General features: G+C 47.1%; 1 protein-coding gene across 3 annotated transcripts in view; it reads left to right on the forward strand.

The window, feature by feature from the left end:
* Window positions 1–12,024, forward strand: part of LOC144143526 (transmembrane protein 229B-like) — a 42,075-nt gene extending 30,051 nt beyond the window's left edge. For 2 of the 3 annotated variants that reach the window (XM_077675307.1, XM_077675306.1), the window contains exon 2: window positions 11,151–12,024. In XM_077675307.1, coding sequence (XP_077531433.1) covers window positions 11,151–11,694 — 544 coding nt within the window. In that variant the 3' untranslated portion in view covers window positions 11,695–12,024. Of the gene's footprint in view, window positions 1–5,346; window positions 5,530–11,150 lie in introns of those variants that run through there. The other variant, XM_077675308.1, reaches the window with a different exon arrangement.
* Window positions 12,025–19,628: the final 7,604 nt, after the last annotated feature.

Here is a 19,628-nt window from a genome sequence, read left to right on the forward strand (position 1 = left end):
AAAAAAACACGAATAAAATGTCGGAATTTCAGCCAAAGTGCGTACGTAAGAAGAGCACCACACCACAGCCACGGAGAACGCTGATTCTGGGGACGTAGAGCTTGCGTTAACAGAGAGCGAACTGTCTCCCCCCTTTTCGGTGTGCTTGTAACGCACTTGTGAGAGTGTAATGACTCCTGCAGCGTCTACTTCAGCCGCACTAGCGATATACTCTCACATTCCGTGTATCTCTGAATCTTTTTTTGGTGGCGCGGAGTTAGGCATTGCAATATATTATTTAATAATGTTACTTATTAACAGCGGAGCTATTTAAGCTTCAGTTCCATCTGTGCCTTGCGCCGCTCCAAACTCGGCGCAGAAAAGTGTAGACGGCAAAAATGCTAGGCGAAGAAGTTTAAGGGGAAAGTGGCGGGAACACAAGGAGCCGACGAGCAGGTGGTGGGAGTGGGCGTCGCGGCGCAGATGTTCGGGTGGGGAGGCGCGCGTCGGGAATTGGCTGCGCCTATACAGGGTGTCCCAGCTATCATGCACCAAGATTAAAAAAAAAGCGCAATGGCGTTACTCGAAGAAAACCTAGTGCATAATGTTTGCAATACTGTGGAGAAGCGGACAGTATTTTAGGGGCGAAGCTCCTTAGGGCGTGGGTCTGTCCATCCTCGACGTATGTATGTAGCCACCTCTAGTTTAGTTCTTGGATTGTTTACTAGATGGCGGTACTTGTATATGATGAAAAGATGCGCTTGGATTGTTTTTTTCGTTGATGAGACATAACTAATTGTAATTCATTATCTAACTCGAGCAGTACTCTTCTAATCATCATTGTCGCTGAGGCACCTGTAAGTACCCATGAGAGGCATCTAACTGCGGTATTTTCAGCAACGACCCGCCGTGGTGGCTCAGTTGCTAAGGCGTTCCGCTGCTGAGCACGAGGTCGCGGGTTCGATTCCCGGCCGTGGCGGCCGCTTTTCTGATGGAGGCGAAAAGCAAAAAACGCCCGTGTGTACGAGATTTCGGCGCATGCTAAAGATCCCCAGGTGGTCAAAATCAATCCGTAGCCCTCCACTACGGCGCGCCTCATCGCCTGCGTTGCGTCGGCGCGTTAGGCCTCGCAGTCAATCAAATCAATTTTCAGCAACGAACTAATTGCGTACTCATCTATTCCCACTGATAAAGAACCCCCGCGAAATAGGAAAAATACCACGTGGCGGCGCTTCTGTACGCCTTATAAAGCAGCGCCCTCCAATAAGCTGATTGGAGGCAACTGCTTCGCCTGTCACCCGCCCGATTAGACAGCGCATCACATTGATAATGACATGCAAAAAAAAAAAGGAGCAGCAGCAGCAAGTTTCGCGGAGCGCGTGTGGCAGATAAGGCACAAACTTGGCCGCAATTTCTTCTTTCTATCTTTTCTTTATTTCATTGTGGCTAACTCAGAGGCAGCCTGTTCGAGGGCATTGCTTTGCGAGGCGGGCGAGAGCCCCGTCATGTGGTATTTTTCGTATTTCGCGGGGTTTCGTTATCAGTCAGAATAAACGAGCACGCAGTTGGTTCGTCGGCGAAAATACCGCAGTTAGACGCCTCTCGTGGGTACCTACAAGGGCCTCATCGACACTTTAATGCTTAGGGGACTACTTCTCGAGTTAGATAAATAATTACAAATAATGAATTAAGTCTAATTCACAAAAATACTGTCCGCTACTTCAGTGTACTAAAACACTAGGTTTTCTTCGAGTAACGCCATTGCTTTATTTTTAAATCTTGTTGCGTGAAAGCTGGGACACCCTGTATAGTGATGTCGTAAGTTCTGACGTGCAGGTGTTCTCGTATAGTTGAGAGAGACGGCGTGCGCTCGGCGGAATCAGTGTCTAATCTGCCGATAAGTTGGGCAGACCTAAGAAAAAATATTGGGCCCATCTCCCCGCGAGGGGGACTCGAGTAAGTGCGTCGCATAGGGGGTGGGTGTATTGCGTTAACGTTTAGTGTTTGGGGAGTTGGTGGTAGTGAATGCGTTGTATCAGCAGCTTCTTGGCGTAGTTTGAATGAGTCAAGGATATAAGGCGCGTTCGTAGCCTCCCATTCTGTGTCGGCTTTCTGGCGCAGTGGGAAGAGCACCATGTACCTTGCGTTCCGCCCACAGGTAGTGAATGCGTTGTATCAGCAGCTTCTTGACGTAGTTTGAATGAGTCAAGGATATAAGGCGCGTTCGTAGCCTTTGATTCTGTGTCGGCTTTGTGGCGCAGTGGGAAGAGCACCATGTATCTTGCGTTCCGCCCACAGGTAGTGAATGCGTTGTATCAGCAGCTTCTTGACGTAGTTTGAATGAGTCAAGGATATAAGGCGCGTTCGTAGCCTTTGATTCTGTGTCGGCTTTGTGGCGCAGTGGGAAGAGCACCATGTACCTTGCGTTCCGCCCACAGGTAGTGAATGCGTTGTATCAGCAGCTTCTTGACGTAGTTTGAATGAGTCAAGGATATAAGGCGCGTTCGTAGCCTTTGATTCTGTGTCGGCTTTGTGGCGCAGTGGGAAGAGCACCATGTACCTTGCGTTCCGCCCACAGGTAGTGAATGCGTTGTATCAGCAGCTTCTTGACGTAGTTTGAATGAGTCAAGGATATAAGGCGCGTTCGTAGCCTTTGATTCTGTGTCGGCTTTGTGGCGCAGTGGGAAGAGCACCATGTATCTTGCGTTCCGCCCGCAGGGTCGTGGGATCGAAACCAGGTGCCGGTAACTATTATTTTTTTTTTATAGTGTAGGGGGAGGGCTGCGGACAACGCCGAGGGACGACGGGTGACAGTGCGAGTTAAAGTAATGCTCTGCATTTAAAAACAAGCTAAAGCTAGTGAGGACCACCAGCTCCGCTGTTTCCTCTGTCTTGACATCTCAATTGCGAATGTGACCGACTTTATTTATTTATTTATTTTTATTTACATAACAAGGTCTCGTATGAGTACCATTAAGGAAGATAGACTCTTCCATTCACCCGTCACGAGCATTGCTAGCAGCAGTAATAGCAAGCACCAACAAAGTACACAGGGCAAACGAAAACGAGATCACTACCAAAAAACTTAGCACAAAAAAACTGTCAATCCTTCTACTTTCCCGTTCGTGCGTCAATGCTTTGCGCCGTAACAGAAGTTCGAGACAAAGTTGTGAGAGGAACAGCGTTAGCTGGAGACCGGCGTGACGAAGACGTTTACGGACAACTAGGCGCACGGAGACAAAGAAAGAGGTCCAGCTGTGCCATGGAAGAGGCCCTCATTAGAGCAAAGTAGGACGAGAGGGAAAGCCACGCCGAGATTGCTGGGTCAGGGTTGTCCCTACCCTCACATTGGGCGAGGGTCAGTGAGCTCTTGGCGGATGTGACGTTGCGTCCATTTTGTTTGTACTTGCTTACTCTAGCAGATGTGTAGCTGGATGGCGCTGATTGATGGCGAAGTGGAAACAAGGGGGCTACTTATTGGCGCCACTGACTACTGTTAGCAATCTATAGACTGCTAACAGTATCTATATATAGATACATAGAGTGTATATAGAGTGTATCTATATATAGATAAACCCCTGCAGTATAGAGTAACAGGAGCAAAATGGCGGGCCCAAGTATGCACTATGCGCAGTTTGTGTTTAGCACTATACTCGGTGACAACTTAAGAACGGCACCGGAAGTTGCCGCTGTGCCTTATCACCGTAGCCGGATGTTTCTCCGCGCGGCGCAAGTAGGGCGTTACTGGGAATATTTTGAACATGACGTGAGCCGTTCCCGTGGTTTTTTGGTCTTAATATGCTTATAGACGACTCCAGTGACTAAAAACAAACTGCGTGAGGCAAGGCAGACGATATCACGCATTCATAGCAAACCCCTTTCAAAACGCGCGCGCACTGACGTCACGGGTCCGGCGTTTTGGCGGAGTGATACACTACATGAGGTGGTGCCGTTTTTGAGTTGTAACCGAGTATAGGTTTGTGTTTAGCACCTTCTACAGAATCTCTGATTAAATAAAACTGCCGTAAAAAAACAAAATCGACCGAGTATCTGATTGCTTCGCTGCAAATGTCGTCGAAAGACGATAGTCGTCTGCCTCCCCCGCCACGTAACACCTCTCCCACCCCTCACGGTCTTCCAGTCCCCTGCCGCTGCTCCCGGTGGATGTTTGCTGCAGCTCAATTCATTTTTAATTGCTATTGGCGCCTTTTGTTTCGATTGTTCTTGGAACTGCTCGAGCCGACATCTATTCTTTTAGTGTTTGCTTTTATTTCGTCTCTTCTCGACACCGTTCATAATTAAGGCGTCGTTTTTTTTCCCCTTTGCTGTCCGAAAACGAACCCAATGTGTAAATAATTTTAATAACGCTGGTACTATCGGTTATGAAGTTACAGTTTGTCTGTAATGTTGCTTAGGTTATCCTTGCCATGTGTGAGCCACTCCAGTGGAATTTGTAGTTTGGAAAGGTCTTTCCTACTATATCCTTCACGTTCAAGCGTCCTTTCACTTGCTGTTTGACCGGGCTGTTAAGTCGAGTGACAGACAGACGGTCAGACGGACGGACAGACGGACGGGCAGACGGACGGACAGACGGACAGACAGACGGACATTTTCAAATGTAGGCACCCCGGGAAAGACTGTCGTCTTTAATAGTAATAACAGCACCATAGCAACAAATCTGTACCTTTCCACAGGCGTGCGGGGCTAGACGGAAGGATTAATCGTATTAGGCTCGTGTGTCTGCTTTCCTGCCACCGACAGGGCAGAACATGAAAAAAAAAATTATGTCATACACGCGCGGTCGCTGAACACTACACTGAAAAACAGACGACGTAACGACATGTGCGAGAGAAGTTTGCTCGCGTACGGGGGAGCAATTTAGTCAGAAGGCTTTTTCTCATTTTCTCTGTATGTAGACGGTGCAACGAACACATGTGAACAGCGGGCGAACGCTGCAGCTGACGCAACCATAACAGCATTCTGAACGGAGACAATGGAAGACGGTCGCAGAACGCAAGAATGCGCTATTACTAACTCAGTAAACGTCGGTAATTATAACTGTTGTGAGCCGAACAGCAACCTTTGCAGTAGCAAGTAAGCGCTTTTGAACGATGATTTGCTCGACCGTTGCCAATTTTAAAGCTCTGGCGTCAAGCGCGACTAGCGAAATGTTTCCGCGCGTAGTCCATTAGGCAGCATTCACAAAAGAACAAAAGCAGACGGCGCGGGTAAGCCAGGACACCTGCTTCTGGGAACGAGAGTAAGCGCCTACGAACAAAATGAGCGTGACGTCATAGTCTCCGAGTGCTTACCCTCACCCTCAGAAAGGGTCGGTTAATTCCTCCGGTGAAGGACGTTGGTCGGGAGTCTGCGTTGTCGGCGGCGACCGGTGGTCGCTCGCCGCGTAACAGCATGAAGACACGTGACCTCGCTCTGTTCCGTGTGCGCTTGCGTAGCTCGGCGCGCGATGGTCGGCGCAACAACACAGAGAATGTGCGTTCCGGTGCTTCGACAGAGGAGGCCTTTCTGATTGCGCAACGTGCTCTAAAGGTGGGACGTGTGCATTGCTACGAGTTTGGTGATGACGTAGATACCTCACGCTACGTGTTTCGGGGATTTAGAGTTCTCAAGACGGAAGATAGGTCACCGCTGAACGATGGGAAGGTAGCGCTACTGGCTAGGTTGCTCTACTAGGATGCGCGCATATGTTAGCGCTGAAGTATTTGAAATAAGTGCCTGCCACCTGTTGGCCTCTCTAAACTCGCGTGTTTTAAACCGGTCTCGGTGTTTTGGTAGCAGCTGTTCGTCATCACAAGCGACAAGAGAAGGGTCCAAAAAGCTTGTACTTTGCTACCTGTCAAAGATTGATCGATTGATGGTAGGGTTTAACGCGCCGACGCAATGTAGGCGATGAGGCGCGCCGTAGCGGAGGGCTCCGGATTAATTTTGACCACCTGGGGATCTTCAACGTGCGCCGGAATCTCGCACACACGGGCGTTTTTACTTTTCGCCTCCATCAGAAGAGGGGCCGCCGCGGCCGGGAATCGAACCCGCGTCCTCGTGCTCGGCAGCACAACGCCTTAGCCACTAAGCCACAGCGGCGGGTACCTGTCGGACAGTTCGTCATATTGGTTGCATACATAAGTTTTCCGGTTAAAGCGATGTGAAGCAGTCACACAAATCTACATTCTAAGTAATGAGGAACGAGAGAAAAACTAATAAAAAGAAGGATACGTACGTCACGCTCGCTTAGCAGCCGTGACACCCTAGCTGTAACCTCCGTAGCTTTAATTTCACAGAGGTAATGGAAAGTGCCGCCAAGGGTTCTGGATTAATCTGAACACAGCATGAAGCGTGTTTTTTTTCAGATGTTTCTATTTAGATTTCGCGACGTCCATCAATGCAAACGTTGTGGTCATAAATACGAACCTTAGAATACGTTCTTAGATGTGCGAAGGAAAGTTTGACATCCACCTCAATGCAGCCATACGGCTACAAAGGAAACATGTACAGCTTTCTCAGAAACATCGCAGTTGAAGAAAAATTCGTTCTGGTCCAGAATTGAGGTGGATGTCAAACTTTCCTTCGCGGAAACTTGCTCCACCTTGGGGATTTCCCCTAAATCTGGTCGATTAACACCGGGTTCTTAGATGTGGGTCCCAACTACTATGAGGATGTAGTAGGAGCCTAGCTTGCAGCCAGCGAGCATTAAAACAAAGCGAAAAACGGTCGTCGTGGTGCCGTGGGCGGTAAGAAATATTATCAGTGCAGAAAGTGTGGCACGCGTCCCTTCCCCAGCGAGCTTCGTACACCAAGGTCATCGCTGTGACGGCATCCAGAAGCTTCCGCCCCTGGGAAGGGCGATAACAAAAACGTGACAATTAGGCGAAGCAGCGAATTCCTCGTCTTCACGGAAATGCAAAATGAAAACGAAAAAAAAGTGATAACAAAGCGCGACCGTTCCGATGACATTATTTCTTTTTTTGTGATGCAGATAAGTGAGGCAACGGCGTAAAAAGCAAACAGAGCAGCAGATGGAGTTAAGTGAGCTAGATACCCCTGAAATGAATTGATACCTCAAAGGGAAGAGTTGGAGGAAATGTCTAGATATTGGTTGCGAAGGTGGGAAGATGGGGTAACAACAAAATCTCTCCAAGTGTGATCGACCGGGAGCTCCAATTTGTAAGAGGGACAATTGGTATCCACCTTAAAGGGGCACCAAGTTGACCTATATCGGTAAATTAGAGTGTCATGAATACAAATATAGCGCTCGAGCAGCAGCATCTGTTGGTTAACATAGAAAGTACCAAAAGCGCGCGAACAGGTCTTGATACCACCTATACGCTTTCCCGCACTACAATTTGGAATGTCACATTGCGAACGCATGGTGAAATCCATGGGATTGGTGGAGCTTTCGTAAGTGTTTCTCTGAAACAACCGCTAAGGCACCCGAAACATGTAAGCTGTAAATATGTATGCAGGAACCTTTGTCTTTTCGTGCACTTTTTGAAATGCACAAGCGTTAGCTATCCAACATTATGAAATGTGGTGCCCCAGCCCGGCTTTGTTGCAGCTAGGATTTCGTTCAAATATTTCGTCTTGCGTACAGGCAGAATACAAAAGAAGCATGCATTCGGGTGCACTCGAGAGAGTACCGCACCTACTGGCCACTAGTGCACATGTATGCAACAAGCTGTGGCAGAGGCAAATATTATTAGTGCAATCGACTTGAAACAAGAGGTCCGTGAAGTTATTTGATCAACTGCACATGCATGTTCGACACGTGCTCTCAGGTGGCAGCACGTCCAGGGCGTTACTGTGAAGCTTCGTTGACGTCACCAAGCCCCGCCCATAAAGCGTCCGACCTGGCAGCCGATTTTGCCTGTACGCCTCCATACTAAGATGGCGTTAAAATGACCCTTTATGAGTGGCTACGACGAAAGTAAAAGCATATGGGAGCGAGCTTTCGGGAAGGTGGCGACGATCGGGTGAAGTGGGGCCGGGCTCGCTCTGGGGCTTAGAAGAACTTCTTGCTGGGCTAGTTGGCGAATAGTTGCCATGATTTGAAGCGCAACAAAAAACACGGACGAAGAAACAGAGTAGACGAGACAGGCGCAACAAAAAACACGGACGAAGAAACAGAGTAGACGAGACAGGCGCCTGTTTCGTCTACTCTGTTTCTTCGTCCGTGTTTTTTGTTGCGCCTGTCTCGTCTACTCTGTTTCTTCGTCCGTGTTTTTTGTTGCGCTTCAAATCATGGCATCGCTCTGGGCTCTTTGTGGCATGCTAAGCGCCTGTCTCGTCTACTCTGTTTCTTCGTCCGTATTTTTTGTTGCGCTTCAAGTGATGGCATCGCTCGGGCTCTTTGTGGCATGCTAAGCGCCTGTCTCGTCTACTCTGTTTCTTCGTCCGTGTTTTTTGTTGCGCTTCAAGTCATGGCATCGCTCGGGGCCTTTTGTGGCATGCTCTCAAACGTCACAAAAAAACGAAGGAAAACGGCACGGAGAAATGCCGGCTTTAATTATTTATTCCTTAGGAAACATGGAATATCTGGCCGTCGAACAAAAGCAGAGAGAGCTACAAAATGCGTTAACATGAAGTTAAAACAAAAAAAGAAGTTGTCACCCTTCAGTGTCCTTTTAAAGCTGTAGAAGGATGCACAATAATGATAGGAAAACTCAGTAAGAGCCTATATGCACTGCAAAGTACATTGAATATAGAAAAAGGGCCTTCCTGTGAAGGTCAAGATCATCAATATCCCGTGGTGATTGGAAGAAGGTACTGAGGGAATGCACAAACATTTGAAAAAGAAAAGGGCAATGAGCAAAGCAAGAACCTTCACTCATCAAAAGTTTGCTCATTAGAGCAACACCATGCTTGCTTTCACATTTGCGCGATATTCAAAACTTGTTAATTTTTCTTTGTTTTTCATTTCACCCGTTTTAACGCCACAAAATATGCTTACTCTTGTATAAACATTGCGCCTCAAATTCTCGGGAAGAGTTCAACTGCAGTTTTTTAGCTCCGCGCGCTGGGAATGAAATAAACAAAAAGAAGGCTGAAGTGCGTAATCAGATATTCTCTCCTACTTGCCAGTCCTGAACAGTTCTGAGCAGCCTCGGAACGCTCTTGCAATAGATATTATACAGGCAGCAGAAAATAAGGCTGCCCTGGAACTGTTCCGGGCAGTCCAAAATGACAAATAGAGCAGACCTTCTGGGAAGTCTCCTAGATTTTTCATTGTAGACTGCCCAGAACTGCCGGAACGAAGTTGCGCATTTTTTTAACGGTAGAATTTTTGTTGCTGGAGCAGTCCTGGACTGCCTGCGAACTGCTCAAAACATTTACAGAAAGGCAAGTCGAAGAGACCACGTGTTAACGCCGGAGCAATTCCGTGCAGAGGTATGTTAACTTGTTTAAATAATGCACGCAAAAAGCTTTCGTCGTTTTACGGCAAGATACGAAAGACTATTGTTTTCAAGAGCATGCTCGCACAAATGCAGCCGTTTTAATTAACGGAGTGGAAGCTTGCTGACGTGCCACGTAAAGGAGGTATTTAGCGTCCCTCTATAGAGTTCGCAGCAATCGACACAGGCTCTCAGGAATTCACGACAGAGCGGTCGGGGGAAACGCAACAGTCTCTGAAAAAAAAAGTTCCTGACGCGGGATGGGACACAAGGCAACTCGCAGCGCCACAGGTCAACGCATGACAGAATGTCAACAGTACGAAAGCGAGCAGCGTGACGGAATGCGGAACGAACAAGTTCAACATGATAACGAACATCAACGGAGACAAGTGCGGCAACAGATACTAGCTCCATTCTCTTCTAAACTCTGCCAAGTTGTTTGACTGGTTGAGTCGGCTGCTGGAACGTTGAACATACGAGTTGTACACGTATAATTCCCGCTGTGTGAGCTTTTTTTGGTCTTATTGGCTTTTACGATTGATTCCTTTACCGCAAATTAAAAAAAAATCGCCGAAATCAGCTAACAGTAAAGGTCCGAACACACCGAAATTTATTCCCTTCTTGTTGCTTCAAAGCTCAAGATCGTAGCTGAGCGATACTAGAAAGTATCGCTTACACGTCTCGCCAGAGTTACCGGAACACGCTATTAGAAAGATGTCCTTAAACTGTTCTTCCGCTACGTTAGTCATCTAAACCCCACAAGTATGTGTTAGGTTTTCCTTCCCACACCACACTTCCGCATAGGAGACCGGGCAAGGCGACCTCCTCGTAGACAACCATCCTTCAGCACCCGATCTTTATCATGCGTTGAAAACTTTTAATTTCAACCTCGTATAGAGCGTGAACACGGGAATGGGTTGCCTTAATATAGTTTACTCTGTGTCCCTCGCTCTTTCAATGACATTGTAGATAATATAAAAATTTAGACGCTTTTATCTTTTTGGGTTACCTCCTACACGTCCCACTACCGGCTCTAGTGAAGACCTTGGACGACAGCTGCTCCGACAGTGAAACCTTGTTATCCTGTATATCTACTTCGTTAGAGAATCAGGCTCTTCAGGAAGAATCAGAATCATACTTTTCACGTTTTCATTCGTGTCAGGCGGGATTCATTCAGACGCAAAAGTATGCGATGTCGGTATAAATGCCCGTGACAGGCCACGTGGAAAGTATTACCCAGTCTAAAAACACAACAGAAATACCGCAGAAACCTAACAAGAATTCTTGCCGTGCGACAAAAAACTTTGTTGTGACAACAGAAGTCCCGGTTGTTACGACGAAGCCATCTGTTGTTACGACACACATTTCTGTTGCAACGACAAAGTCAAATTTCTCAACGACAAACATTCCTGCAGTCACAACAGAACTGCCATTTTACCCTACTCTTCACAATGGGCAATAACATTCGAAACATGTCCAACTACTGATGGAACGTTTGGATCACGACGAGACAGGAATCCGGCACGACGAGACGGAATCCGGCACGACAAGACAGGAATACGACACGCGACAGAACATCAGAATCCCACCGCGACAAGAATACGACAAGACGACAGTACGACACGCGAAAATATGACGAAACCACAGAACTTTTTCTTGTCGTCATTTTCGACTTGGAAATGTCACGCTGTTTAATCATATGAATCTAAAGTATAGTATATAGGGCAGAGGTATAACACTTCAATGCTTCTCTTTATTGCGCAGATTCGTCGCAACAGGGCGCCAAAAAGAAATGGTGCCAAACGGCGGGGATGGCGGCACTCTGCAAGGCACCGCCAGGTGGCAGCCGGTGTCCCTACCCTTCCGGGCGTACCTGTACGCTCTGCAGGGATATTTCATCGAGATCACATTCACGGCCTTCTACGACTTGATAGAGGGCACGGGAAACCTCAAGCTACGCGGATACACCAGCGTCTGGAGTCTCTTCATCTACTCCGTGGCGTCTCTGGTTATGGAGAGGATCAACGCCTTTCTGCAGCCGCGAGGTGTCCCGCTTCTAGTCAGGGCGGCTGCTCACGCCCTCTGGATGTACGCGTGGGAGTTCACGACGGGGTGCATGCTCAGTCGAGTGGATGCGTGCTTGTGGGACTACAGAAACTACCGCTACAACATTGCCGGCCTCGTTACGCTGGAGTACGCTCCGCTGTGGTTCCTGCTGGGCGTCATCTTCGAAGTGGTGTACGCGCCGAACATCGGTCGGATAGCGTGGGTGCAGCACGCTGAAATGTCGCCAAAGATAGTTTGTTAAGCGGACTCTATGGCTACGACGTTTTGTGGAAGTGTGTGCAAGCCGTACTGAGGGCAGACTTCATTGTCCAGTGGACTTGTGAATATCTTTTGGTGCACTCCTCGTGGTGCTACTCAGGTACTAAAATACAACGATGGTGGGGACATTTCGTAATCTGCTTGGAGTACCATCCACACAAACCTGGCGTAGCGGGCTACGTTGTGGCTCACGCGTGCTGCAGCAAATTACGAGTTTTTTTTTACGTGTGGGCCTTCTTGGCAGGGGCGTTTTCCCTTCTGGCGGAGCATAAATAAAAATAGACGGTGTCATCTCCGATGGCGCTCGATGTGATGCTATTAACATTAATTCGGTTGTGTGGAAGATTTATGCTGAGTATCCTTTGCCCCCACTTCTGTCTTTCCCACAGTCTCTTAAATCTTTGCTGTGTGAAGGTCCGGGGACTATGTTTTGCCTATAGTGTAGGCGCCTAGTTGGTGGCAATGGCGCGGCAGCAAAATCGTATTCCTTCGCGCAAAGAAATCAAGTTGCCATTCGTGCAACTATATGCCGTGGGTAAAGAGTTCTGTTTGCGATAGCGTATATGTGCGTACACGGAGAAAGTGCTCGATGCGTACATTGTCTTTGGACATCGGCAGATCGGCAATTACTTGTTCCGCTTTCTTGAAGAGTAGATACATGCAATGTAATTGAGTGAAAAAATACGCAGTTTAGATTAGATGCCATCGCTAGTCACTTCGATTGTTACGGGATATTGTTAGGTGTATTAAAAACCTGAAGACACTGTACTTACTGACGGCAGCACAAAAGAAAACGAACAATTTATTCAGACGATTAGTCGCATGTTGTTTCGCATCAGTTAAACACTTATGTTACATGCGTGTGTCCAAATTACACCATGCGCCCACAGAAACTCATATTTTCTTTGTGCAGGCAGCTTGGTGCAGGACTTGAGCTGAGGGCTGTTTTGGGTTCTTTGGTCCGGTCCCACTCCTTGGTCCGGTCCTACACGAGCAGTCAAAGCTCTCTTAGAATTTCGCCGGAGCAGAAAACTGGACAGAGTATTGTGATTGAAAATTTTTGGTGCATCAAATGACATCTCTTCGTTTTCACTTTTTTTTCTTTTTTGTTTTTCTTTTCTCATCTAGCGCTACAAGCCAGCGCGACGGCTCGGCTAACATCGCTGATGTTCATTAAAGTTATTCTCTCTCTCTCTCTCTCTCTCTCTATCTCTCTCTCTCTCTCTCCTTCGCTTACGAGGAATATGAAGCGCCTTTCTTTAGGCTCTCGTGGTCGTTATCTACAATACCGGTGCTCTTTTATGAGAACGGCGCCGACTCGGGCAGTGATTATTGTGCAAAGGACAAAAATAAAACACATAATGGGAAAAGCAGATGGACAGGAAGCCTGTGGGAACACTTATCCCTTTTAACAGATGAAACTGGTTTTGCTCGTTACTTGGGCATTTTTTCTAACACTCACTTACGCACTTAGTCACGTGACTACCTTAAAGTTTCGCAGCTACTGGGTTCACTTACAAAATGCTGAAGTTTGAAAGTTACAAAATGCTGAAGTTGGATCATGTGGATTGCTGGCTGGTAAGAGAGCAGCATATGAGCTGCGACGAAACTTCTGCAAGCGATCTCAAGTAAAGGGGGATTCTGAGCTCTCCTTCATGTTCCGAAAGCTTGGCGATTTGAAGCTGTGGAGTGAGCACATTTTATCGCCATATTTGGCACAGGGACAGCTCTGCTGCGGATACCTAAAGTAGGTGAGGCGGAGAGAACCTTTTAGAACTTTTATTTAAGAACATCAAATTTCTGGCGAAAGGGCGGCTACGTTTTACGCTATCATTTGCTTTTATTTCGTAGGGAAAACTGGTTCTCAAATGTGCTGAGGTAAACGACTTGATTTCAAGAAGTTCCACCCAGAAGTTGACGCGAGGACACTATGAAGTCTGGTTTATATCATGACCATTGTAATCCTTTCATATACTCCTTGAAAACAAACTTGACTACGCGATGAGTAATGGAAACTGTTTCACAGAACTCATTGAAAGGCTGTGAGACAGGTTGTTGGCGTAAACGATGATAAAATAAACTTGGACACAGTTCTCCGGAAATGTACTGCAACAACGCCCAGTTTATCTAAGCAATTGGGGACCCATTTGGGTTTATGTTATACCAATTAACCCTTAGTGTAAGTGCATTGTTTATTCGGAAGGTGTGTTGGTAATTGCAAAGGGCTGCAGCTATTTTCGCAGTGGATAACGGGTAGACATTTTTCATAGTAACAGCATGTGCTGTAGTGGCCACTCTTTTTTGCTATCATCATCATCGTAATCACACCACCCGTTGGCTAGAACCCAAAAACTTGGCGCACGCTACATGGCACGCTGTTTACTGATATTAAAGCTATATGCAAAAATTAATGCGGGCCTTGAAACAGTATTATTTTAATTAGAAAGTTTGCCCGGTGGCATAACGATACACGAGTTCACGGGTACACGAACAAGGAATTTGTGTATAAAGCCTAATAGTTGTCGAGGAAATGGTCCATTAACTCAGCGCTACAGGTCTGGAAGGCGGCCATGGGGTGTAGGCTGGTTGCACAAAGGTGCCTTCGTCGGACTTGAGGTGGTCCCGGGCAGGTCCACATCAGATGCTGCATGTTCACTTCCTGTATGGCGGAGTTCTAGGTAAGATTTGGTCAGAGGTGTCAAGTTTGGTTTAAAACTGCTGCGTTACAAGCAGTTTATTTGTGACGGGTCTCAAACTGACCATTCACAGCTTTCATGAAGGGCCCGCCGCAGTGGTTCAGCGTGTAAAGCGTTGCACTGCTGAGCTCAAGGGCGCGGGGGCGATCCCGTCTGCGGCAGCTGTTTTTTCCGATGGAGGCGAAACGCAAAAGCGCCCGTGTGTCGAGATTTCAGCGCACATCAAGGGTCTACAGGGGGTCAAAATTACTCCAAACCACTCCGCCAAAGGCGCTCCTGAAAGCGCAGGTGTAGCTTGGGCCCATTAAAAACGCTGAAAAAAAAATGCAGTCTTCATGACAGTGACTGTATTACATGAAATGGCTTATCCCCAAGAGAGAGAGAGAGAGAGAGATAGATAGATAGATAGATAGATAGATAGATAGATAGATAGAGAGAGAGAGAGAGAGAGAGAGAGAGAGAGAGAGAGAGAGAGAGAGAGAGAGAGAGAGAGAGAGAGAGAGAGAGAGAGAGAGAGAGAGAGAGAGAGAGAGAGAGAGAGAGGACCTGTTTAATGCCCGAGATGGTTTTTGAAAGGTATACGTCTTGGACGCCCGTCATCCCTCAGCCGTTAGCCAGGGTTCTTTGGAACCCGGTAGCAGCGGCACCGGCCATCCGGACTGCTGCGAGTTGTGGCTCCGGAGCGGAGCTGAGCAGAACAGCCTCCCATTGTTCTGTATTCTTAATATAGTATCTTTTACGTGTATTGATGTAAGAATATCTCTAAGTTTTTCTTCGGCTGGCTCGTCATTTTCGTGAGACGAATGCACTGGTCGCATCAAATCTCTCCGTAACAGTCTTGCGACTGTAGTACTCTGGTTGGCGCGCGGTACGAACAGGAAGTTATACTTTGAACACACACGCACGCACACGCACCATAAATAGGATATGGTGTTAGCTTTATTTTCAAAAATTCAGTATTTCACCATCCACGAGACAAGCAATTGTCATGTTTGTCAAAATCCGGAAGCACATTAAATGAACCGTTAGCCATGAGTCATACGGACGCCATACTCGTTTTCCTTGTACTATCGAAAACATAAAATCTATGAACCCTGCCAGACAATAAATATTACGAGGACACCTAAATACTATCTACAGGCTAGTGGTTCAAAGAGCGTTATTATACAATGGCTGAACGTGCCCTCCCATTATCATCAGTATCCTTTCCCTTCGCGCAGTTTTCTTTTTTTCTCTATGGTACAATGACTGGCACATTCCCGCGTTCGCTTTGCCAAGAAATGAGGAACTTTGGCAGGAACGCACTTTGATACTTTCCTAATTGCCACTTGAGACAGAAGCCTCCATAAACTGCAGCTGCTGTGATACGGATTTACTCACAACTACGCTGTGCCGAAAACCTTGTGCAGACGCCCGCAAAAAACTGCTGTATCCTTGTCCTTCTTAGCCCATTTTGATGTATGTATGTATGTATGTATGTATGTATGTATGTATGTATGTATGTATGTATGTATGTATGTATGTATGTATATGTATGTATGTATGTATGTATGTATGTATGTATGTATGTATGTATGTATGTATGTATGCATGTACGTATGTATGTATGTATGTACGTATGTACGTATGTACGTATGTATGTATGTATGTATGTATGTATGTATGTATGTATGTATGTATGTATGCATGTACGTATGTATGTATGTATGTACGTATGTACGTATGTATGTATGTATGTATGTATGTATGTATGTATGTATGTATTTATTTATTGTTCTTAGGAAAAGGAAAATCCACCAACAGGCCTAAATTGTCTCGCCTAGGGGGCGGACACCGGAACGCCTGCTGGTGTAGGGGGGGGGGGGTAGGGAGGAAAGAATACATAGGAATAGGAGGATAGCGGAGAAGGTTGGCATTACAATGTATGTAACACGCACAAGGGTAAATATAAAACACAAAAGAGAAGAAAAAGGAAAAAGGGGAATAAGAAAAAAAGGAGTTACACATTGAGAAAATTAACATTACAGAGAAACACTACAGATATAGACAACACATGAATCTACAAAGGACAATGTTTAGCACACATGTAAAAGGGGTCACACACGCACACACGCACACACAAGTACAGAAGCTGCTTCAGCAGCAGCACTCCACCACAATCTGGGCAGCTAGGCAGAGTTGTAGTGGAGTGCGCTGTGCAGCCCCGAGGCCCGCAGGTATGTACCCAGGGCCTCGAGCACTTTGTCTCGCTCCTTAACACTGCCCGGGGGCCAAAGCAGATCCTCAAGTGGCCGCGCTCCGATTGATTGTGGGGTTTAGCGCGCCGACGCAACGCAGACGATGAGGCGCGCCGTAGTGGAGGGCCCCGGATTAATTTTGACCACCTGGGGATCTTTAACGTGCGCCGAAATCTCGTACGCACGGGCGTTTTTGCTTTTCGCCTCCATCAGAAAAGCGGCCGCCGCGGCCGGGAATCGAACCCGCGACCTCGTGCTCAGCAGCGCAACGCCTTAGCCACTGCGCCACCATTGCGGGTAGAAGCATGCATTTTGAGCGAACCCCGTAAACTCTAATGCAGGGCTCTTCCCTGCCTCTGCGCGCGGCAATATTTCGTGCCGAGATGGGCGCAAACCGAGCACTTACTGTGCGAACACAGTGCCATCTACTAGTGCCCATGGAACATTCACATTTTTTCAGCAAGTGCTAAAAGGAGCTCGCTGTATGACCTTAGCAACTTAGATATAAAATCGTGGGTTTTGGAGCTACCGCCCTAAGTGCAAGCCCCAACAATATTGAAATCCTTTTAGGACCCGTGATTTTTTTCCCCCTGATCTCCTAGCTCAACCTCACCCTCATCCTCTTGGGAATTGGCGAATCGGCCATGAACTTATCACGGCTGCTGTGACTGGCCAATCCCTCTAAGTGGGTATGCGAGACTTGCGGGTTAATATGCTGACTTTGGAGTCGAATGAAAGTTGGTGAGCTGGTAGTGAGCTTCTTCCGGGTGCTATCGTTGCCACTGGCAGATTCACCTGAGAGGATTTGTTGCTAAGCTGTGGCAGCCGTTTAGATGAGGGGTTTCGGCATACTTGTAGACCATTGGAAAATGTGATGACATATTTTACGCCGTGCTTTTTGGTGGCCCGGGCCTGAGGATGCCGCCCTTTTCGTCAAAAGAGCCCAGCAATGCCGGAGTGAACCCGCTGCGGTGGCTCAGTGACTAAACCGTTGTGCTTATGAGTCCAAGGACGCGGGTTCGATTCCCGGCCGCGGCGGCCACTTTTCTGATGGAGGCCGAAAGCGAAAACGCCCGTGCGTACGAGATTTCGGCGCACGTTAAAGATCCCCAGGTGGTCGAAATTAATCCGGAGCCCTCCACTACGGCGTGCCTCATCGCCTGTGCAGTATCGGCGCGGTAAACCTCACAATCAATCAATCAATCAATCAATCAATCAATCAATCAATCAATCAATCAATCAATCAATCAATCAATCAATCAATCAATGCAGGAGTGATGCTCACGCTTTAAAGGGGCCATAAAGTCAAAATACGGCTTTATAAAGTTTAGCCTTTGCTAACTCACGAAGCTCCATACCAACCAAGTAAAAGGATGCAATAAATATTGGAAGAACTTTTAAATTTCCCGCTACAGTAGCATAGTATGTGTAGGAAGGTGGTAACATGGGCCAGCACTAAAACATAGTTATCAGGGTGTTAATTGCGCGGTAGCATTAAAATGATACGTTCAAATTTGACTAGGGGCCACATAACAACGTCCCAGTTATGTTTGTTGGCGGTAGCTTAGGTCGGTGGCTTACAATTGCGCAAACAATGGGATGGCGTCATATAAAAAGCATTGGAATGGGGCTGTGGGGTCGCCACTGCTTCGCATGTTTTCTTTATATCTCGGTAATTTGGTGCAAGTCTACGATAAATCTTGTATCGTTGTTACATCGAGACAAAACGATCTTTTTAATGAACAAAGCTTGTATTGTCTTCGTGGTCTCCTTAAAGGGGCCATGCAGACAAAACACAAGTTTGATTCGTTCGAAAGATTGCCTCGTTAGAATCATACTGAAACCAACGTAAAGTTCCCTCAAATAAGCTATATAATTAGCAAAGAAAAGAGGAATTGGCCTTGCGACTTACTAATTCGTTTCCAGCACTAGAACCAATGTCGTAATATCCACAGCCGTGCGATAGCCTGACGCCGGCAAAAGCAAACTCAAGTTAGGCAGGACTCGTAAGCGTAGCTATTTTCGCATTCGAATAACAGGTTCGCGCTTGAAAACGGGAGAAGCCCATGGACCCTTCGGCGGCTGCGGTCCTGCGTGCCCGGTCCATCGACTGTCGCTGGTGCTCAGGGTCCGAACTGCACAGCGCGGCCTTCCACTGCTCAATGGTGGGGGTGAGAATAAGGAGGGCTGCGTGTGTGTTGGCAAGCCCACGTAGTGTGGTACAGTGTTGGATGTTCGCTGCAGTGGACGCAAACATATAAGTACCAGTGCGTACTGCTGTTTACGGTACTGCGCGCAGTATACTTGTTATACCTGCACAGCACTGCGGCGCTTAGGGGCTGCTTCCGACGACACTGGCCGATTGGCGTAAGCGACGGTGTCTTATGTGACCATATTTGTCGAGCAAACACCACGTTTCACGAAACGATTATTTTCTACTTTAATAAAAACAAGCCAGGTGCAAGTGCGGTCAGAAACAAAGCAAAGGCAGAAAACGGCCCGGCGAGGTATGGTGGCGCCAGCTAGGAAGACTGACGGTAAACAAGACTCCGCAGTCGGCTGCCGAGCCTAACGGTGCACTAGGTTTCGTTTGAAGTCCTGTTCTTGGGAAGCCATTGCAGACGTCACCAAAACACACGATTTGGCGGGAGAACCAAAATTTTAACTTGAATAATTTCTCACAGAATAAAGAATTTTTGATTCCGGACAAGCGCTGGGGGTACCGTAAACCACGAAATCTTTCAAATAAAACAGACTTGTATTTTGTCCATATGGCCCCTTTAAAGGAATGTATTCTGAATCCTCTGGTCCACTGTACTTATGATGTATCGCGTATGCTGCATAGCTCCACTCGACCCTTTTGTCTTCTCAGTTTGGCGTACAAACTGTAAATGTTGTTTATGCACGTGAATAGATTACACTTCAAAGTTTACAGCTCACGTACAAAGTTTTATCAGCGAATGCACAGTCATATTTCTATATTA

This window comes from Haemaphysalis longicornis, unplaced genomic scaffold, assembly GCF_048455015.1.
Source record: "Haemaphysalis longicornis isolate Haplotype H1 unplaced genomic scaffold, Haemaphysalis longicornis Haplotype H1 scaffold_6, whole genome shotgun sequence".
Classification (NCBI taxonomy): domain Eukaryota; kingdom Metazoa; phylum Arthropoda; class Arachnida; order Ixodida; family Ixodidae; genus Haemaphysalis; species Haemaphysalis longicornis.